The sequence below is a fragment of the Hemitrygon akajei genome, chromosome 11 (genome assembly GCF_048418815.1).
Source record: "Hemitrygon akajei chromosome 11, sHemAka1.3, whole genome shotgun sequence".
Classification (NCBI taxonomy): domain Eukaryota; kingdom Metazoa; phylum Chordata; class Chondrichthyes; order Myliobatiformes; family Dasyatidae; genus Hemitrygon; species Hemitrygon akajei.
Genome location: NC_133134.1, coordinates 82,247,400 through 82,270,565, shown reverse-complemented (window position 1 = coordinate 82,270,565; position 23,166 = coordinate 82,247,400). Strand labels below are relative to the sequence as shown.

Below are 23,166 nucleotides of genomic sequence, written 5' to 3'. Positions count from 1 at the left end.
TGGAACACCCTACCGGGGATGATTCTAGAGACAGAAACAGCAGGGGCATTTAAGAAACTCTTCGGTGGATGATAGAGGAGAGAAGAGTTAGATTGATCTTAGAATAGAATAAAAGGTCAGCACTGTGCTGCAATATTCTCAGTTCTATCCATACAATCTATGCCTCTTACCATCTCGTACACCTCTATCAAATAACTTCTCATCCTCCTCCTTTCCAAAGAGAAAAGCCCTAGCTCACTTATCCTCATAAAAGGGTTGACGCAAAATGATGCATTTCACTATATGTTTCAAACCACATGTGACAAATAAAGCTAATCTTTTAAGATTTTCAGCATCTGTAGCTTTTATCTTCATGGCAGGATTCTAAATAGTGAGGAGGAACAGGGATCTTGTGGTCCCTCAAAGTTGTCACGCAAGTTGATGGGGTTGCCCATGGTGTGTTGGCCTTCATTAGTGGGGATATTGAGTTCAAGAGCTACAAGGTAATGTTGCAGCTCAAAAACTCTGATTGGATCACGCTTAGAATATTGTGTTCGGTTCTGGTTATGTCATTGTAGGAAGAATATGGCAGCTTTGGAGAGGGTGGAGAGGAGATTTATCAAATTACTCCCCTGATTAGAGAACTTCTCTTATGAGTAAAGATTGAGCTTGCTAGGGCTATTTTTTTCTTTAGAGGGAAGGAATGAGTTGATAGAGGTGTATAAGATAATAAAGGCATAACTTGAGTGGATAGCCAGCACCTTATCCCCAGGGCAAAATGGCTTATACAAAGAGGCATAATCTTAGTGATTGGATGAGCGTATGGGGGGATGTCAGAGGTAGGTTTTTAAACAGAGTGGTTGGTGCGTGGAATGTGCTGCCAGGTGTGGTGGTAGAGGAAGATACGTTAGAGGCATTTAAGAGACTCTTCGATAGGCACATTAATGAAAGAACAATGGAGAGCTATGTGGGAGGGAAGGATTCTATTAATCTAAAAGTAGCTTAAAAGGTTCGTACAGGGTCGAGGGCTGAAGGGCCTGAAGTGTTCTATGTGTCCATGATCATAAACACATGAGATTCTGTAGATGCTGGAAATTCACAGGAACAAACACAAATGCAGGAGGGACTCAGCAGTTCAAGCAGCATCTGTGGAATGGAATAAACTATTGTCATTTCAAGCTGAGCCCCTTCATCAGTACTGGAAAGGAAGGGGGCAGAAGGTAGGGGGAGGGAAGGAGTATAAGCTGCAGGTGATAGGTAAACCCAGATGAGGGAGAAGGTGGGGGGATAAAGTAAGAAGCTGGGAGGTGATAGGCAGAAGAGGTAAAGAGCTGAAGAAGGAATCAGATAGGATAGGAGAGCAGACCATTGGAGAAAGAAAAAGAGAGGTAATAATAAACTTGATTTTGATTCTGATTTTTCAATTCAAGTCTGCTGCTTGTGATTTTTTGAGATTCCTCATGATGGCACCAAATGTTCAAGAAATACAAAGCTTTCTGTACCTTTCAGATCTCAGTCCTGAATTAGTGCATATCATACCAATCATCAGAGTGGCCACTGCAAGTGGACCCCTGCGATTCGCACAACTGCAGCTGCTGCCTCTCATGCATCTCAGCTGGAAAAGCACAGCAGAAATTATTCTTTCACCATGGTAAAGTGATATATACATAATCTGTTCTTGCCTTGTTAACTGAGAGGTAAATACTTATCCTACAACATGGGGAAAATCCCCTAGCCATCCAAAAAGTGTGACAGGTATTGCTTTGCTTCCATAACACTGTCCGTCTGACAGGGACAGAGGATTCTCAGTACTGTCCCAAACACAGTGTGACATCTCTTCAGTACCACCCCTTTCACAGTGCGATTCTCCCGCAGTACCTCTCCACCCACAGTGCAATGCTCCCTTAGTGCCACCTGTCCTACAGCGTGACACCCCCAAATATGTCTCCAACCACATTGTTACACTCCCTCAGTTCTGCCTCTCCCCTTGTACGAAACTCCCTCATTATCCTTCTCCCACAGTGTGGTGCTCCCTCAATAATCTCTTCCCTCAGTGTGACGATCCCTCAGTACTGCTCCTCCCACAGTGTGACCCACCTTTAGTACCACCCCTCCCACAGTAGTCACCGTCCACAGTGTGACCCTCAGTACTGCACCAGATGTATCGGGTGCCCAGAAAGGGATTGAATCACTTTGCCGAGATTAGTCTTCTTGAACATAGAACAGTCCAACACAAAGGGGCCTTTTGGCCCATAATGTCTATGATACCAAATCTACCTATCTGCTTACACGTGATCCATCCCTGCATGTTCATATGCCTCGAAAACACCGCTATCAAACCTGCTTCTATCAGCATTCATCCCTCACTCTCAGAATCAGGTTTATTATCGCTGACATAGAGGGTCCACAGGAGGTTCACAAGAATGAACCTGGGAATGAAAGGGTTAATGTACGAGAAGCATTTGATGGCTCTAGGCCTGTTGTCATTGGGGGGGAGGGGGTATTCTCATATATTTCAAAGGCCTAAATAAAGTGGACATGGAGAGGTTGTTTCCTGTAGTGGGAGGGTCTAGAACTAGAGGGCACAGGCTCAGAATAGAAGTACGTCCATTTAGAACAGAGCTGAGGAGGAATTTCTTTAGCCAGAGGGTGCTGAATCTGTGGAATTCATTGCCACAGACAACTGTGGCCGAGTCATTGGGTATATTTAAAGCAGAGGTTGATAGGCTCTTGATTAGTCAGAGCATCACAGGTTATGGAGAGGAGGCAAGAGAATGGAGTTGAGAGGGATAATAAATCATTCCTAATGGAATAGCAGAGCAGACCCAGTGGGCTGAATGGCCTAATTCTGCTCCCCTCCCATGGCTGTCTGGTACATTATCCCCATGACCGCCTGGGTTTCATCTGGGTGCTCCAGTTTCCTTCCACAGTTCAAAGACGTACCAGTTGATGGGTTAAATCAGGGATCGCTGGGCAGCGTGGTTTGAAGGGCCGGACGGACCTGTTCCACGCTGTATCTCAATAAATAAACAAATTAATAAATAAATAATGGGATTTGTTGCTTTGCGCAGCAGGACAGTGTGAGACAATAAACATTAATGTAAGTTACAAATAATAAAAGTGCAAAAGAGGAATAATAAGGTAGTGTTCATGAAATTTTCAGAAATCTGATTTTGGAAAGGAAGCTATTTCCTCTGGTACTGATATTACTCAAATTAAGACTCTGCTTGTCTATGCTATTAATGCCTCATGTAATTTTATAAACCTCTATTGGGTCTTTCCTCAGCCTCTGACACTCTAAAGAAAACAATCCAATTATATCCAACCTCTCCTTAAAGCTAAAACCCTAATCTAGGCAGCATTGTAGTGAACCTCTTCTGCATCATCTGTAATGATCCTACCTGTAATGGGACGATCAGAACTGCATGCAATGCTTACAAATATTGCCTGACATGACTTCCTGACTCATATTCAATGACCTTGACTGATAAAGGTAAGCATGCTGTACATCTTCTTTACCACCTTATCTACTTGCATCACCACTTTCAGGCTAAGGACTTGCACTTCAAGCTCCCTCTGCTTCAAGATCCCAGTCCTGCTAAGGATCTTGTTTTTAACTGTATACTTCACCTTTACATTTTGTTTTCATCCCCTTTCCAAAGTGCAACACCTCACATTTGTCTGGGTTAAACTCCATCTGCTATTTCTTTGCTGATATCTGCAACTGAGCTATATTCCTGTCTAACCTTCTTCACAGACCACCTACATTTTCATCAAGTCATTGGTATACATCACAAACAACATGCACAGAGGTTCACCAACTGCACAATTTTCAGGGTAAGGTTCCCTTAAATAGAAAGAGGAAGCATTCTGAATGGTTATATCACAGCCTGGTATGGAGCCTCAAACACACAGGATCATAAGCCACTGCAGGGCTCTGCCAGCTCCATCACGGGCACAACCCTCCCCACCAGCGTGGACATGAGACCATAAAACATAGGAGCAGAATTAGACCATTCAGTCCATCCAGTCTTCTCCATTATTTAATCTTGGTTGATTCATTTTCCTTCTCAATCCCATTCTCCTGCTTTCTCCCTGTTACTGTTGACACTCCTGACTAATCACAAAGCTACCAACCTCTGCTTTAACTATACCCGTTGACGACCTTCATAAGAAGGTCATTGCTACTATCAGGAAGGAGGTACAGGAGGCTGAAGACACACAGTCAAAGTTTGAGGTCCAGCTTCTTACCCTCTGCCATCAGATTTCTGTATGGTCCATAAAACCTACTTCATTCCTTTTATTTGAATGATTTACTTTGTAATTTTCTTGACTTTGCCCTTTACTGTACTGCTGCCACAAGCCAACAAAGTTCACGGCATATAAGTCAGTATATAAAATCTGATTCTGTTGGAGCGGCACTGGCTGTAAGATTGGGATTCAATTCCCACCGCTGTTTGGGCTTTGTATGTCCTCCTGTGACTGAGTGAGTTTCTTCCACATGCTCCAGTTTCCTCCCACATTGCAAAGACTTACAGTTTAGTAAGTTGTGGGCATGCTATACTGGCGCTGGGAGTGTGGCAACACTTGCGGGCTACTGGGATGATGTGGCCTGGATGGTGGGGATCTTTATGATGGATATCGCCTTCTTGAGGCAGCACCTTCTGCAGATACTATGGTCTCGGTCTTGTGACCATTTAAAATAAAATGGTTGGAGGTGGCACAGTAGTATGACAGTTAGCACAATGCTTTACAACCCCAGTGAACTGAGTCCAACTCACACCACTGCCTTGAAGAAGTTTGTACATTCTCTCCCTGACTAAATGGACTTCCTCCGAGTGCTCTGGGTCCCTCCCCCATCCCAAAGATGTACGAGTTAGTAGGTTAATTGGCCACATGGGTGTAATTGGATGGCATGGGCTCATTGGGCTGGAAAGGTCTGTAACTATACTGTATCTCTAATTTTTTTTTAAATTTAAAAATGATGTGCAGTTGGGTAGAGCTCTGCATTTTGGAGACGGTCCCTGAGCTGGCTGTTAAAGGATTTCTAATTGAATTAAATAAAGATCTGCAATTGGATTAAAAAAAACCCTGCTGGTTACCATGGCCACAATCCTAAAGCAGGGGTGAAAGGAGTCGACAGACAGGTGAACGTAATGAGATAGAATGGCAGGTGGGATTAAGGCTGGCATAGGCTGAGAGGCTGCAGCCACACAGATTTAATCCCCTAATAATTTAAACCTTGTTCTTAACTCTCATTTAATTCTGCTATGTAGCTTCAGAATAATCCTCTCATTATGCCTGCTTCTGCAACCTATGAAAGTGTAAAGTTGCTACAGATTCCCGCCTGCTCATTCCTTCTCTGCCCTGAGCCACGGCAGACCCCTCCCTACTTCCCACAGCGCACTCCATCACCGGCTGGGAAAACCACCCTTTTCCCAGCACCTCGACAAATGTCTGCCCAGTCAGCTGAGGAGGATCGACCAGGGTCAATGTCCGAAGGAGGGAAGGGAAGGGATGGAGAGAAGAGCCGGGGAAGACGGCAGGGAGGAGAGGGAGAGGAGGTGTAGGGAGGTTGAGGGAGAGAGGGAAGCAAGGAGAGTGGGAGAAATGGAGGAACAGGGAGGAGGAGGGGAGGAGAGGGAAAGGGAGAAAAGACAAAGAGAAGGAGAGGGAGGGGGAGGGAAGGAGTGGAGGTGGGAGGGATGAGGGGAGGGGTAGGGAAGGAGAGTGGGAGGGTAGGGAAGGAGAGAGGGAGGGAAGGAGGGTGGGGGAGAGGGACGGTGGGAGAGGGTGAAGGAAGGGGAGGGGAGGGAAGGAGTAGGAGGGCAGAGAGGGAAGGAGTGGGAGGGAAGGTGTAAAGGGAATTGAGTGGAAGGAGGAAGGGAGAGAAGTGGAAGGAGCCGAATTTTGAGGGGAGGGAAGGCAATGAGATGGAGGGGTAGAGGCAGAGAAGCGGTGGTGTGAGTAGCAGGAGAGGTCATAGGCAGAGCAGAAGATGAGGGGTGCCAGAGGTAACAGGTGAGGGAGGGGTTGAAGGGGGAAGGGTGAACGGAGGGTGGAAAGGGATGAGTGGGGAAAACGGAGGAGGGAGCAGGGAAGATGTCAAGGGGTATTGGGAAGAGAAAGAGTGGAGAAGTGGAAGGAGTCTAAAATCACACACTAACTCCCTCTGCATCTTAGGTTCAGGTGCAGGTTATGAGGTTATCACCCTCAGATAAAACAGAAAGAAGACTTGCTCCTCTGCCAGATCCTTGCCCTTGCTCTAATGACAGTGAGGAAAGTCTGAGGGACAGGTTGGCTGCTCCAGCACGGATGTCCCACCCTAGGAAAAATGCCACCTCTTCCTGCAACATATACAAAATGCTAGAGGAACTCATCAAGTCAGGCAGCATCTGTGAAGGAGAATAAACAGTCAAAGCTTCAGGCAGAGACCCTTCATATTCCCTTCCAATAATGCTGCCTGACCTGCTGAGTTCCTCCAGCATTTTGGGTGGCTGTGTTACTCAAGATGTCCCGCATCTGCAGAATCTCTCGTCTTCATAGTTTGCCATTGCTTTCACGATCCGGTTACATGTTGCAGGACCTTGCTTTGGGAAAACAAATTGCCAGGTTTCCATCAATACAACTGCAGCTGCACCTCGGTTGAACAGGCACACATTTTTTTCGGATGCAAGATATTCTGCAAACGCTGGAACATCAATTTCTCCCCTCCCCCTTCCTTCTTATTCCATTCCCCATTCTGGCTCCATTCTTACCTCTTTTCACCTTCCTATCACCTCCCTCTGGTGCCCCTCATCCTCCCCTTTTTCCGATGGGCCATTCTCTTCTCCTATCAGAATCCTTTGTTTTCAGCCTATTACCTCTTCCACCTATCACCATCTTCTCACTTCATCTTTCCCCCATCCCACCCAGTTTTACCTACTACCTTCCTTCCCCTCCCTCCAACTTCTTATCCTGGTTTCTTCCCTCTTTCTGTACAGTCCTGATGAAGGGTCTTGCTCCAAAACATCGACTGTTATTCCCCTCCATAGATTCTGTCTGACCTGCTGAGTTCCTCCAGCATTTTGTATGTGTTACTCCCTTTGGGACATTCTGAGCAGGAAGCAGGAAGGACTCCAGCAAGGCACAATGTTTCCCTTCGCCAATGTTACCTTGGAAAGATCGACAAGAGTGTTTGCCTGGTCACTGAGTTTCCTCTGTTCCATCTTCACATTGCGAAGCCTGTGGGATGTACAGAAACGCACAGTGCTTCAAGACTGCCAGTCGTCCTCCACCAACCCCACTTCCATCAACATAAAGGGAGGGAACTCAGCCCATCCAAGCCGTGCTGGGTCTCATCATTCACATTCATCCTTTTATTCTGCCCACCAGAGTTGAAACCCCCCCCCCCCCCCGCCCGCCTGTAAGAAGTTTGTACATTCTCCCCATGACCGCATGGATTTCCTCCGTGTGCTCTAGTTTCCTCCCACCTTCTGTAGATGGTTAGGGTTACTGAGTTGTGGGCATGAGTGTGGAGACACTTACAGGCTGCCCCCAGCACATCGTTGGACTGTGTGGTTTGATGACACAAATGATGCATTTCATTATGTTTGATGTCCATGTCACTAATAAGGCAAATCTTTAAATCATCCTTCACCACCCCCCCCCCACCCCTTAGGTTCACCAGTCACTTCTGGCCCTTGTCTCGCCACCCCTCTCTCACAGAACATCACAGTACAGATTCCTCAGACCATGATGTTGTGCTGACCTTGTAACCTACCCTAACCCTTCCCCCCTACATAACTCCCCACTTTTCTATCGCCCATGTGGCCATCTAAGAGTTTCTTAATTGCTCCTGATGTATCTGCCTCTGCCACCACCCCTGGCAGTCCGTGCACCAACCACTCTCTGTGTAAAGAATTTACCTCTGATATCCCCGCTATACTTTCCTCCAATTATCCTGGTATTAGACATTTCCATCTTGGGAGAAAGTCTCTGGCTATCCACTCTCGTACACCTCTATCAAATCCCTGTGTCTGCCTCACCCTATCGTGGACATTCCCCCGTGTGATCTATACTCCCTTTGATCTCTGCACCTTCTACTAATTTCAGCTTGAAATGTGAAATATGTTTCACTCTCCATGGATGCTGCCAGACCTGCTAAGTATCATCGACATTTTCTTTTTTTTATTTCACTGAATATTTACACAAATAACATCATATCCAAACCTCATGTTAATCTTACCCAACTCATCAAGGTTCCTGCCAACCACGTTGACTGGCTAGATACCAGAAGCAGTATCTCACACCAGGGTATCTGATTCACTGTTTATATCACAGAGTAATACAGCACAGAAACAGACCTTTCAGCCCATCTCACCCATGCTATCAAACACCCACCTATTCTAATCCCATTTACTGTCTCCTGGCCTGTAACATCTATTGCCTTGACAATTCATGTGCTCCTTCTTAAGTGTTTTGAGTTTTGCTGCCCATCCCCCAACCCAACACCCACTCAAAGCATAAATTTCCTGACCCCACAAACCTCTCAGATAAATTCTTATCTGACAGATACAGCACAGAAAATGGCCCTTCGGCCCATCAAGTCCACATCAACCTCCAACCAGCCATTTATACCACTGTTTTTATTCACCTTCTCAACTTGTTAACTCTCCCCAAATTCTACCCCTCAGACACACACCAGGGGGTGCAATTTACAGCACCAATTAACCCACTAATCTGTGCATGTCTGGGGTGTGAGTGGAAACCAACCCAGTCATAGGTTGAGTGTGCAAATTCCACACAGACATCACTGGTGGTTGGGATCTCTGGGGTGGTAAGGCATCAGCTGTACCACTGTGCTGCCACCATCACCCGAATACTGCAGGTAGATCGTAGGCCCGATACATTACCCTATACCTAACACCTCTCATACCCCCTCGAATTTCATCAACAGGTTCCAGCAGATCTCTCCTTCCAGCTGTAATGTCCTGGCTAAGATTTCTACTGCTATGCAGTTTTCTGTAAAAGCAGTGTGCCATGCAGGAAAGAATGCTCCGGCTTCAGCTAAAGATACGGAGCCATGTTGTCCAACTTAGAAATGTGTGCCAGCCAATCAGGGTTGTGGGATGTGAGAGAGAGCTGTGGGGAAGAGTTTTCTGGAGCGGGGCACAAGGGAAGATGCCACTGAATATCATTGGAAGGGGAGTCCCTGTTGCAGGAAGTACTTTGTGCAGATGAATGGCTCCAAGCAGGAAGGGCCAATACTCCTGAGAGAGATCCAGTTCCTTCGAGATGGTATTTGAGGGGTGTTCGGAATGTGGCGTGTGCTTTCACGCAGACCGTGGGTTCAGCGTGTGAATAAGAGACGCCTCCCCCCCTCCCCCCCCCCCCCCCCCCCCCCGAGTACCCAGTATGAGCTTCAATGTTTATGTGATCATTGGACTGGTTTAACTGTAATGCCCCCTTTTCTTTTTCTGTGACTGTTTGTTAAAGTTGATAATCTGGTACATATACTTTCTTTATAATTTTACGCTGGTGCATGATCTGTCATTTTTGGATATCCGATAATTGTGTATGGGCAGGATTTACCCAACATTTGCTCAAATCAAGGTTTATTTGAGCGGAACATCACGATGTTCCTGTTTGGTTGAACCCCAAATCATACCGACCCTAGACGTATATTGTTCATGAACGGCGGCCTCTCACCACTGAGTTACGTGGCTTTTAGCAGTTAGCTAACGAGCCAAATCTGTGTATGGGCCCCAGTGAGAGGGTTACACGTATCAGTTATTACCCCAAACCTTGACCCCCCCCCCCATCAAGAATCCTCCAGTATTCAGGTACAGTGTTTGTCTGTACAAAACAGTGCCCATATCCAGACCGTAAACCCAAGAGATTCTGTTGATGCTGGGAATCTAGAGCAACACACTCAAAACACAGGAGGAACTCAATAGAACAAACAGCATCAATGGAGGGGAATAAACAATTGGCTTTTTGGGCCGAGACCCTCATCAGGACTGGAAAGGAAAGGAGTAGCCCATCTCATCTGTGCTATCAAATACATATTAAATACATCTAATCCCATTTACCAGCACAAACCAGAATAAGAAGATGGCAAGAGGGGGAGAAGTACAAGGTGGCAGGCTTTAGATGAGACAAGGTGGGTGGGGAAGAGTGGGATTAAGTGTGAAGCTGGGAGGTGATAGCGGAAGAGGTAAAGGGCCGAAGAAGTAATTGAATAGGAGAGAACAGTGGACCATGGAGGAAAGGAAAAGAGGAGGGGGAGCCAGAGGGAGGTGAGGGGAGGGGAAGAGTTGAGAGGGTAACCTCAGTTCCCCTCACCTGGTCTCACCTGTCACTTGCCCTCTTGTATTCCTTCCCCTCCCCCCCACCTTTTTCTGGCTTCTGTCCCCTTCCTTTCCAGTCCTAATGAAAGGTCTCAGCTCGAAGTGTCAGTATTTCATCTCCACAGATGCTGCCTGGCCTAGTGATTTCCTCCATCATTTTGTGTATGTGTGTGGAATACACATCCACACCAGCCCCCTCTTTCAGATCCCAGCCTCCATCTCATTCCAATGGTCCTGTGCACTGAATGCGGGCTCCCCTCCCCTCCTCCCCCCCACACCCCACCCCCCCTCCCTCCACACCGTTCATTGCCACAAACTCACTGGTGGATTGCCTGCAGGAACTTCCTTTGGTGCTTCCTTACTTTGGCATGGTCGATCTTCTTGAGCAGCTTGGTGTGCTTGTAGATCAGCCAGGTCTCCCGCAGAACATTGGCAGCTGCATTTTTGATCTGTTCATCACAGGGAAGGCAGCAGATCAGAGAAGCAGAGGAGAAAACCACAAGAGACTCATACCTCAGATTTCTAGGAGTGACCATCACCTGTCCTGGTACAACCACGTTGACATCTCAGCCAAGAAAGCTCACCAACACCTTGACTTCCTCAGGAGGCAAAAAAAAAAATCGGCATGTCTCCCTCAGCCCTTACCAATTTTTATCAATGCATCATAGAAAGCATCCTATCTGGATGCTTAACAGCTTAATGTGACATCTGCTCTGCACGTGACTGCAGAGAATTGTGGACACAGCTCAGCACGTCACACCCTCCCTTCCATCATCTACACTTGTTGCTGCCTCAGTAAAGCCGTCAGCAAAATCAAAGACCCAAGTCATCCCGGACGTTCTCTCTTCTCTCCTCTCCAACCGGACAGAAGGTACAAAAGCCTGACGGCACCTACCACCAGGCTCAAGGACAGCTTCCATCCAACTGTTTTCAGACTCTTGAATGCTCTTTTGTACAATAAGCTGGACTCTTGCCCTCACAATCTACTTCATTACGATCTTGCACTTTACCTGCACTGCACTCTTTCTGTAGCTTTTACATGTTATAGAACATAGAACAATACAGCACAGTGCAGGCCCTTCGGCCCACAATGTTGTGCTGACCCTTAAACCCTGCCTCCCATATAACCCCCCACCTCAAATTCCTCCATATACCTTTTATTTGGCATTGTTGTCATTCAAACTTATTCTAGCTCAATGCACCGTGTAATGATTAGATCTGTATACGGGGCAAGCTTTGCACCGTGTCTCAGTACACGTGACAATTAGAAACCAATAGCAATACCTTTGAGCAACGAGGCATGGATACTGCGACTTACGGGGACCGGATCTCACTCCAAGACCCCTTGGATGATTCCAAGGGAGCTAGGGCTTTACTCTTTGGAGAGGAGGAGGATGTGAGGAGACATGATAGAGGTGTACAAGATATTAAGAGGAATAGACAGAGTGGACAGCCAGTGCCTCTTCCCCAGGGCACCTCTGCTCAGTACAAGAGGACATGGCTTTAAGGTAAGGGGAGGGAAGTTCAAGGGGATATTAGAGGAAGGTTTTTCACTCAGAGAGCGGTTGGTGCGTGGAATGCACTGCCTGAGTCAGTGGTGGAGGCAGATACACTAGTGAAGTTTAAGAGACTACTAGACAGGTATATGGAGGAATTTAAGGTGGGGGGTTATATGGGAGGCAGGGTTTGAGGGTCGGCACAACATTGTGGGCCGAAGGGCCTGTATTGTGCCGTACTATTCTATGTTCTATATACTCAATACTCTATTCTTTGGAGTCCGTCATCGCCCTTACCAAGTGGCAATTCAGCAGAGAATGTCACGCCATCAGACCGCACCCCCCCACCCCGCCCCATTAAGATTAAACAAATAGCTTGATTTTCTTTGCTGTGCACAGGCCTGCTTGGTTACCTGCCTCTCCTCCTGCTCCTAACTGTGTGGTAACTCCTGCTGTCTGAGGCGAACATAACTCTAATGCAAGGGCAGGGTCCAACTGGGTCTTCAACATTGCTTTCTGCCTTTATGTTTCTGGTAGCCCCTGCCCCCTCTAAACCCAACACCCTATTTATGGGAGGCAACTGAAGACCACATTATTCCTTTTCCTTATGCACTACACTCAGTGGCCTCTTTATTAAGTACACCCATACATCTGCTCATTGATGCAGATATCTAATCCATTTGCCAGAACCACTATGTATAAAAGTATACAGACATGGTCAAGAGGTTCAGTTGTTCAGCCCAAACATCAGAATGAGGAAGAAAAACGGTGTTGACTGTGGAATGATTGTTGGTGCCAGACGGGGCGGTTTGAGTATCCCAGAAACTGCTGATCTCCTGGGATTTTCATTCACAACAGTCCCTGGAGTTTATAGAGAATGGTGTGAATTTTTTTTTAAAATTCCAGTGAGAGGCCGTTCTGTGGGCAAAAATGCCTTGTTAATGAGAGAGGTCAGAGGAGAATGGCCAGACTATTTCAAGCTGACAGGAAGGCGACAGTAACTCAAATAACCTCATTACTCCTTTACATTATGAACTACTTGTTTTTATAATTTATAGCAATTTTATGACCTTGCACTGTACAGTTGCCACAATACAAAGATTTCATGTCATCTAAGTCAGTTACAATAAATCTGATTTTGAAGAAGGGATGGAAATATCATCACTGGAGTTGGCTGTGGAACAGAAGGGTAATATTACTGGCAGATTTAGATCACTAAAGTGTAACTTACAGCGATGTAGATAATTTACTAAGGATTGGGGGATTTAGCGAAAAATAGCTACTGCTTTTATTGTGAGGCATTTTAATATTTATTTATTTAGCAATCGCAGGATGGAGTTGGCCCTTTGAGCCAAGCCACCCCAGCAATCCCTGACAAATGCGATTAACCCTAACCTAATCATGGGACAATTTACAATGACCAATTAATCTACCCACTGCATATCTGACTGTGGGTGAAAACTGGAGGACCCAGAGTAAACCCACTCATTTCATGGGGAGGACGTACATAGGATGCTGGAATTGAACCCTGAACCCTGAACCCTGGAACACCCCGTGCTGTAGCAGCATCACGCTAACTGCTAAGCTACCATTTTTATTAGTAATACAGTGGGAGAATGAGGGAGGAGATATGGATGCCTCAATACTACTAAGAAGTGGGCTTCAGTAGCTCAGAATCATAGAATGATTCAGCAGGGGAATAGGCCATTCAACCCATCTTGTCCTTGGATGTACAGACATTCCTGTCCCTAGCAACATTTTATGATCATACAGTTAATCTATGTATATAAAATATCTTATGTCTTTAAAGTGTTTATTATTGCTGTGTTCTATGTCTTTTTTTTGTGTGCTGCATCAGATCTGGAGTAACAGTACTGTAGCATAGTGCTTAGCACAACACTTTACAGTACCAGCGACCAGGGTTCAATTCCCGCTACTTCCAATTCCTGGAGGGAGTTCGTATGTTCTCCCCATCACCGTGTGGGTTTCCTCCGGGTGCTCCGGTTTTCTGCCACAGTCCAAAGACGTACTGGCTGGTGGGTTAATTGCTCATTGTAAATTGTTCCATGATTAGGCTAGGATTAAATTGGGAGATTACTGGGCAGCACAGCTTGAAGGGCCGGGAGGGCCTATTCGATGCCCTATGTCAATAAATAAATAACATTAAACAATCTGGAATCTTGCTGAGGTATCTTCCTAAACTAATCCAATTTCCTGTGCATTTGGTCCACTTGAACCTCACCTATCAAAGTCCAAATGCCTTTTAGAATGTTGTATTTGTACCCACCTCTATCACTTCCTCTGACAGCTTGTTCCATATACCCTCCCACCCCCCGGGTGATGGAACTTACCTCTCAGGTTCCCTTTAAAGTCAAAATAAATTTATTATCAGAGTACATAAATGTCAGAATATCTCACCTAGAGATTGATTATCTTGCTGGTATTTACAGAAAAATAAATAAATAAATAGAATTTATATAAAAAGCTATACAGAAACAAAGACTGACAACTCTTCTGAAAAAGACAAATATTGCAAATTTAAAAAATAATACTGAGTACATGAGTAGTAGAGCCCTTGAAAGTTAGTCAGTAGGTTGTGGAAACAGTTCAGAGGTGAGGTGACGGAAGTTATCCACACCAGTTCAGGAGCCTGACAGGGTAATAACTATCCCTGAACCTATGATTGTAAACCTGTAGTTTTGGACTCCCTTACTCTGAGGACAAGATGGTGACCTAGCCACCTTATCTATGCTCCTGATAATTTTATAAATCTCTCTAAAATCACCTACAACCTCTTTCACTCCAGGGAGAACAGTCCCAGCCCATCCAGTCCTCCCTGTCTCGATGCTGCGATCACTGCTGTGGGAAATACGCAGGACCCCAAATCAGGATGGGGTGAGCTGCTGTCTCTTGTTGACCAGACTACCAAAGCTTCTTGTGCAGAAAGAAGAACAATCACTTATGTGAAACTGGGGGAGACACATTGTCTGAATGTGAGCGTGAGAGAGAGAGAGGGGAGTTTCAGAAACAGAGAAAGGCAGGAGAAAGAGAAGAGGGAGAGGGGGAGTGGAGAGAGGAAGGGGAGAGAGAGGGGAGGAGGGGAGAGGCACAAGAGAGGGAAGTTGAGAAGGGACGATGGAGAGAGTGGAGAGGGGAGAGTGGCGAGACAAAGAGGACGAAAGAAAGGAGAAAAGGAAAGGGAGAGGAAGAGGGGAGGGTGGAATGGAGAGGAGGGAATGGAAAAGAAGGAGGGACAGAGAGGGAGAGAAAGAGTGGGGGGAGGAGCGGATGGAGAGGGTCTGAGAGGGGGGAGAGAAAGGGTGGATAAGGGCAGAGGGAGATAGAAGAGAATGGGAAAGAGGGTTAGAGGAACAGAAAGGAAGACCTAGAGAAAGTGGGATTACAAAAAAAAAATTGTTATATTTCAACAACTCTTTCCTCTCCAAAGTTACTCTAGTCTAGTCTTTTGCCATTTAATTACCCATTACATCCTTTGTTGCACTTGGCACTCTACCCTACAGTGCGACAGTACGTAACCAGCCTATTCAATGCTCTTAATACAGACACGTGGCACAAGGTCGGGGAGGTTAATGAAATCTTGGATCCTTACCCGCTTAGTGAGCTGTGTATCCATCATGAAGTTATGGACGTGCTTCTCGGCTTTGGTTAGTTCTAGTTTCCTAGCAACGACAGCTACCACCAGAGCAGTGCATCCTGCACCCTTGGGGAGGGAGGAAGGTAGGGGGGAAAGAGGATGTGTGTATGAGAGGGAGAGAGATAAAAAGAGAGTGATAGAGACAGACAGACAGACAGAGAGAAGATGAAGGAAGGAAGAGATAAAAAGAAAGATTGTGGTGAGAGGGGAAAAAGAAGGTTTAGGAGTGAAAGAGGGAGGCAGAGAAGATAAATGGAGAGGGGGAGAAAGAAAATAAGAAAAGAGAAATTGGAGAGAAGAGAGAAGGAGGGGAGGTATAGAAAGAGGAGAAATAGAAAGGACAGAGAAGTTGGGAAAGAATGGCAAGTGTGTGGGGGAAGAGGGGATGAAGGAAGAAATGTGGGGTGAAAGAAGGGGAGAGGGAATGTGAAGGGGTTAGATGAGAGGGGTGATGAGAGGGTGCAGCAAACAGAAAGGAAGGAAGGGGAGAGATTTGTGTGGAGAAAGAAAGAAATGTTGCCAGCAGAGAGAGAGAGGAGAAAGTAAAGTATAAGCAAGGAGATGGAGAGGAAAACACAATGTCAAAGGGGGTAATGTAGAAGAGAAGCAGAGAGAGAGGAATAAAAGGAGAGAGGGAGGAAGAGGGAAGGAAGGATGGAGGGAAGATGGGAGAGAGCAAGAGTGAGGGAGATAAGGAAGGTGGGTGGGGGAGGAAAATACACACACAGGTAATGGGTCATTCAAAGTGTGGGAAAGAAAGAAACAACAATGATTAATTATTTTTCATGAACTACTTCTTACTGAAAGTGAAGATAGACTTCTATCCTACAGAGTAAATATTACAATAGGAGAGACCGCAAAGTTGATCTATAATCTCCAGTGCCAGTCTGCTGGGTTCAGGATAAAAATCCAAATTCCAAAATACTTCCAACTAATGATCTTCCAATGTACACAAAATGCTGGAGGAACTCAGCAGGCCAGGCAGCATCTATGGAGGGGAATAAACAGTTGACTCTTTGGGATCCTTCATCAGGACCACCGGATTCAGAAGAAAGGAGCAGAGCCTGGCGAGCAAGCTGAGATACAGAGCATACCAACCCAATCTTCTGCCTAGTCCCAACTATCTGCGTCCCTCCATACCCCTCCCATCCATGTATTTATCCAAACATGTCTTCCGTTGATAGCTCATTCCACACTTGCACCACCCTCCGAGTGAAGAAGTTCCTCCTCAGATTCACCTTAAATATTTTGCCTTTCACCCATAACCTATGATCTAGTTCTAGTCTCACCTAATCAGAGAGGGAAATGCCTGCTTGCATTTACCCTGTCTATACCCTTCATAATTTAGGACACCTCTTTGATAGAGGATCTCCCCCCATTCTCCTATTGTCAGGAGTAAAATCCTAATCTATTCAACCTTTACCTATAACTCAGATACTCACATCCAGGCAACATACATTCAAACTCCCTCTGCATTCTTTCAAGCTTATTGATATCCTCCCTGTAGGTAGGTGACCAGAACTTTGCGCAACACTCCAAATTTGGCTTCACCAATGTCTAACACAACCTCGACATACCATCCCAGCTCCTGTACTCAATGCCCTGATTTATGAAGGACAATGTGCCAAAAGCTCTCTTTTGAGAGTTGGTAGCTAGCAAAAGGTGTTAGATCTGTTGTGATCTTACTGAATGATAACACAGGTTCGAGGAGCTAAATGAACCTTTCCCATTTGTGTTCTTGCAGAGAAATGAAAAGCAGAAAGTTTTCATGGGTTCAAAGGTTCATTTTATTATCAACATGTTGGGCACCACAACTACTTAGCTCCACCTCTTGAACATTTGAACCTTTGAACGAATTCAGAATACAACTCTGAGACTTGTCTTCTCCAGATAGTCATGAACAAAGAAAAACCATGGAAGTTGTTGAAAGAAAAGACATCAATCACCCCCACACACAAAAAAAAGAAACAAAATATTGCAAACTCCGAACCCTCAACCCTTCCCTTGCACAAAAACAGATTGCCCACACAAGAAACTGTAGCTCAAACATCAAACCCTTAAGCCCCTCCCTCACAAACAGATCACCCAAAAGGAGAAAAGACAGTGACAATAACATCAAACTCCCAACTGCCTCTCTCACACACAAAAAAACCTAACAGATCATCCTTCACTTAAAAACACCAACAAGAACATCAAGCCCCAAACCCCCAATCGGCAACAAGAACATCAAACCCCAAACCCCCAACCCACCAATCGGCAACAAGAAGAAAAACACAGAAAACAAAAGGTGAGCAATATAAACTCCAGTCCACACCAATAATCACATAAATCTCAGAATTTCAAAAGCATCCTCCAGCAGCATCAGGGAAAGTGACCGTTTGAACACAGGCCTCCTGTACAGAGTGACCATTCAGGGTTCACAGACCATTCAGGAATCTGATGGCAGAAGGAAAGAAGCTGTTCCTAAAATGTTGTGTTTGGGTCCTCCGGCTTCTGTACCTCCTCCCTAATGGTAGCAATGAGAAGAAGGTGATGAGGGTACCTAATGATGGACAGATGCTGCCTTTTTCAGGCATTGCCTTTTGAAGATGTCTTTGATGGTGGGGAGGTTAGTGCCCATAGTGGAGCTGGCTGTGTCTACCACCCTCTGTGTCTAACCAAGTGGGATAGAACATTTAGAAGGAGCCAGAGGGAGATGAGTACCTGGAATGAGCTGCCAGAGGAAGCAGTTGAGATGGTTACTATTGCAACACATAAGAGTAGTTGACAGGTAGCATAGAGAGGAAGGGGCTTGGATGGCTATGGGCTAAATATAGGCAACTGGGACTAGCAGGTGGTTGTTGTTGCTGTAATACTGTGAGCAGAAAATAAGTGGAATGTTAGTAACGAGGTAAGTGAGAGATGGAGTGTGAAGGAGAGAGGATGAGAAATAAGATATTATGGGAAAGGGCGCAGGGCATAAACACAGTAGTGTTGTGGTTAGTGGAATAGCTTTCCAGCACCGGTGATAATTGATCGGTGTTTTGATTCCCACCACTCTCTGTAAAGAGTTTGTACGTTTTTCTCATGATCGTATGGGTTTCCCCTGGGGGCTCTGGTTTACTCACACATTCCAAAGATGTACAGGTGGTGAGTTGAGAGCACGCTAGGTTGGCGCCGGAAGCATGGTGACACTCGTGGGCAAATCCTTGGACTCTGTTGGCCATTGATGCAGAAGGGCATGTTTACTGTATGTTGCAAAGTATGTGTGACAAGTAAAGCTAATCATTAAAAAGGCTGAAGGAGAAATCTGTACAGATGGAAAAAGTGAAGGACGATTGAAGAGGATGATCGACAGAGAGGAAAGACCATCATGGGAATGGCATGTTGAGGCTGCAATGTATGGCAACACCTGGCACATCTGTAGGTGGTGTTGGTCGTTAATGCAAATGGTGCATTTCGCTGTAATGTCACACTCAGTGACCACATTATTAACTATCTCTTATACCAAATAAAGTGGCCACTGAGTATATGTTTGTGGTCTTCTGCTGCTGTAGCCCAACCACTATAAGGTTCGATGTATTGTGTGCTCAGAGATGCTCTTCTGCACACCACCAATGTAACACGTTTGACTTACTGTTGCCTTCATGTCAGCTTGAACCAGCCTGGTCATTCTCCTCTGACATCTCTCCGTAATGAGGCATTTTCGCCCACAGAACCGCTGCTCAGTGAATGTTTCTGGTTTTCTGCACCATTCTCTGTAAACTCCAGAGGCTGTTGTGCATGAAACATCCCCAGAGATCAGCAGTTTCTGAGTAATCAAACCACCCCATCTGGCACCAATAATCATTCCACGGTCAAAGTTCAAACTACGTGTATTATCAAAGTGTGTATACTATATACAACCTTGATTTTCATCTCCTTACAGGCAGCCACAAGACAAAGCAACCCAAAAGAACCTATTAAAAAAAAGAAAACATTCAACACCCAATACAAAGTAGGCAAATAATGAAAGTTCACGAAAGAGAGTTCACAGCCATGCCACCAATCATCACTGTAGTCAGTCCAGGAGCCCGTTAGTTGCAGGCCACAGAGTCACCTAGATCACATTTCTTCCCCCATTCTGATGTTTGGTCTGATCAACAATTGAACCTCTTGACCATGTCTACATGCTTTTATGCATTGCGTTGCTACCACGTGATTGGCTGATTAGATATTTGCATTAACAAGCAGGTGTATCTGATAAAATTACCACTTGTGTACATGTGATAAATAAATCTGGGTACAGATTCACATCAGTTGGCAAGAGGATCAGGGCAAAGTAGGCAAGTTAAATCAAAGCGCTATAATGTGGAATGTGCCGCCTAGAAGCTGTGGTGAAAGAAAATTAGAGAAACTCAGAAAGGAGAGTGATTGGTAAAGAGCCAACAGGAGGGAAAGTGACTGAGAATAAGTTGTTTGGGTGAGGGTTTGTTTGCTGTTGTTCCCTCTAACTTTTTACAGCTGTGCAGCCCAACCATTGCTCTGAGCAGGAAATCTTTACATGCCTTGAAACTGAGTGGCACTTTAAATGTTCTTTTTTTGTAATATGCATACTATGAATATTTAGAATGATAAATGAAAAATCTCACACCTATGATTTTAACTATTAATTGAAGAGTATAATGAAATACAATATAACAAAGAAAATCACGTTTTGTAAACTTTTTCTCGTCTGTCTTTATTACAAACCCATTGTCTATATAAACACTTGAAATTCTGCAGATGCTGGAAATCCAAAGCAACATATACAAAATGCTGGAGGAACTCAGCAGATCAGGCAGCATCTATGGAATGAACAAGCAATCGACCTTTTGGGCCGAGACCCTTCTTCAGGACGGATTAATTTTACATCCAAATGAAAGATGCATCTTAATCCTCATTAGATAATCCAAATGTTCCATTTATAGTCTGTTTCTGGATTTACATTTGATTGAATTCATAATACTGAATCCACATTTGCAGTCAGCACAGAAGGCTTGAAACGTTCCAACAAGGATTGACAATTCTTCAAATTCTTCATTTCTAAAGCACGTAGTTCAATATGTCAGTGAATGTCTTAATTAAACCAGTCTTAACTTTTACAGAAATGATAAATTTGAAATCACAGTATTGCTGCATTATTTTTGAGGCATAGTTCATAATAGTCACCAACTATCTTCTTCATCAGTTCTACAACATTCTCCTTTCCAAATTCAACATTTGGTTCAAAGCTTGCTATTCTCTTATCTCATCGTCAGGAAATCTATTCTCCAAGTGATTAGGCACATACTGGAAGCTCCAGCTGCGTGGCAACAAAGGCTATGTGCGCAGGAGCATGCCGGTTATTGCGTGGCTGCGCACATGCACAGCAAAGAGGGAACAGTAATTATCTTATTTTTCTTCTTTCATTGTTGTTACTGATTGTGCTGTTCTGCCAAGCATGGTGGGCCTGCTATTTATTTATATAATCACAGGACAACTTATAATGACCAACCCTACCCGATGCATCTTTGGACTGTAGGAGGAAACTGGAGCACTCGGGGAAACCCCACGATTTCCGCGGCGAGACTCCGTACAGGACAGTGCCGGAATTGAAATCCGAACTCAGGAATGTCCCGAGCTGCAATAGGGCCGTGCTAATTGCTACGCTATGTTGGCGCCAGAACATGTGGCGATACTTGCGGGCTGCTCCCAGCACATCCTTGGGTTGTGTTGGTTGTTCAGGCAAATATCGCATTTCACTGTATGTGTCCATGTACATATGAGAAATAAATCTGAATCTGGAGAGCTGAAGGGACAACTCTCAGAAGTCCAGATCACAGCCCAAAGGTCAATCAAAGTCCAGAACTCAAGACTCAAAGGCCAGAATACTGTGTCTGCAAATCTCGGGAAGTCCACTGGGGGAGTCGGGGCAAGTGAATCTACGAGTCTGCTGGAAGCCAAAGCCTGTCCTAGGGTTAGAGGACTCTGTATGTGGGTGGGAGGGAGGAACAAGCCTTGTTTGTCTGTTATTATTTTGTTGCTTGTTGTGCTCTGTGTTGTTCTTCTGAGTATCATGGGCATTATACGTCACCGCTGGAATGAATGGTGGCACTTGCGGGCTGCCCCCAGCACTGTATGTTTTAATATACATATGATAAATTCATCTGAATTTGAATCTGTTGCTGGCCCAATGATCAATAATTGATGGAAAATATAAAATAGGGAATGAACCAAGATAAATCAAGAAAGAACAGACAGGTTAATTTCTCCGGGTGGGATTATAAACCGCACAGATATTATGTTCAAATAATCAGTCACTGCTGTCACACTCTCAATCCCTGAGGGGCTACAGTCAGCCAGGCAGTGAGAATAACAGCTCCCAACCTCTGTTGTTCACCGACAGATGCAACGGGGTTTTTAATAACGGGTTTGTCATCCAGAGAACCTCCTTGTTGGCTCCAAACTCGTGTCTAGATACAACAACAGGTTGGCACAGTACCATGGTGGCGCTAATGCTGTTCCACAGCACCAAAGGCCCCTGCACACTTGGAGATCATGTACAGTTTTGGTCACCCTATCTTGTTGTAGGAAAGACCGGGAGAGTGCAGATGAGACTCATAAGGATGCTCCCTGGACTAGAGGGGCTGAGGAAGACATTGGCTAGGCTTGATCTTTATCCCTTGTAGCTGAGGCATGACACGGGAGGGTAGCGGCTAGTGTTACGCTATTTCAGCAGCAGCCACAAGATGGAGGTTCAACCCCTGCTGCTGTCTGTAAAGAATACGTGTTCTCTGCATGACTCCCATGCTCCAAAGACACACAGCGGATTAGGGTCAGTGAGTTGTGGGCTATGCTAAACTGGTACCAGAAGTGTCGCTGTATGTTTTTATGTGCTTATGACAAATACAGCTCATTTTTTAAGTCTCATCAGAAGAATGACGGTTGACCTCAGAGAAGTTTATAAAACCATGGGGAATGTGGACAGTAATAAAAACACTAAATGCTGGTAGAACTCAGCAGGCCAGACAGCATCTATGGGAGGAGGTAGTGACGACGTTTTGGGTGGAATATGGACAGTCATTGTTTTTCTACCAGAGTAAGTGATTCAGGTAGATACATTGCAACATTTAAAAGGTGTTTGTGGTACATGGAGGGAAGGGGTCTGAAGGATTATGGACTGAACACAAACGAATGGGACTGGTACGGATGATGTTGTGGTTAGAGTAGAGCAGTGGGACCGCGGGGCCTGTTTCCATGCCCTATGACTCTACTCAGCTCTGACTTCGGGCACTGTCTGGGTGTGGAGTTTGGATATTCTCCCATTTACAGGGTGAATTTCCACAATGCTTATGCTTCCTCACTCCCTGCCACTCCACCTATCTTTTCAACATCCTCAAAATTGTCATCAGTTCTGTCTTCCAGGTCCGAGACAGCAAGTTATGTGAAAGCAGTCCGCAGAGAGAGTGAGTATCTGTGAAACCTGTCCCCAAGGACAGCGAATAACTGTGAAATTGGTCCCCATAGAGACAGCAAGTGTCTGTGAAACTGACCCGAGATATAGCAAGTGGCTGTGAAACTGATCCCAAGAGATAGCGGGTGTCTGTGAAAATGGTCCCCAGAGACACCTAATGTCTGTGGAATGAGTTTCCCCACAGAGGGATGTTTGCAAAACTGCAATAAAGATCTCAATCCATAAAATTTTTTTATCAGTTGGGCTGCTTAA

The 23,166-nt window shown here is 45.3% G+C and overlaps 1 protein-coding gene and 1 long non-coding RNA gene across 5 annotated transcripts in view; one reads left to right on the top strand and one right to left on the bottom strand.

Moving 5' to 3' along the window:
* Positions 1–20,831, top strand: part of LOC140735771 (uncharacterized) — a 45,848-nt gene extending 25,017 nt beyond the window's left edge. For both annotated transcript variants that reach the window (XR_012100807.1, XR_012100806.1), the window contains one exon: positions 20,205–20,831. This is a non-coding gene — a long non-coding RNA (uncharacterized lncRNA). The remainder of the gene's footprint in view (positions 1–20,204) is intronic.
* LOC140735770 (small conductance calcium-activated potassium channel protein 3-like) overlaps positions 1–23,166 on the bottom strand; it is a 135,347-nt gene that overhangs the window by 1,920 nt on the left and 110,261 nt on the right. For 2 of the 3 annotated variants that reach the window (XM_073061240.1, XM_073061238.1), the window contains exons 5-7: positions 15,417–15,527; positions 10,632–10,759; positions 7,134–7,203 (exon numbers count right to left, since the gene is read on the bottom strand). In XM_073061240.1, coding sequence (XP_072917341.1) covers positions 7,134–7,203; positions 10,632–10,759; positions 15,417–15,527 — 309 coding nt within the window. The remainder of the gene's footprint in view (positions 1–7,133; positions 7,204–10,631; positions 10,760–15,416; positions 15,528–23,166) is intronic. The other variant, XM_073061239.1, reaches the window with a different exon arrangement.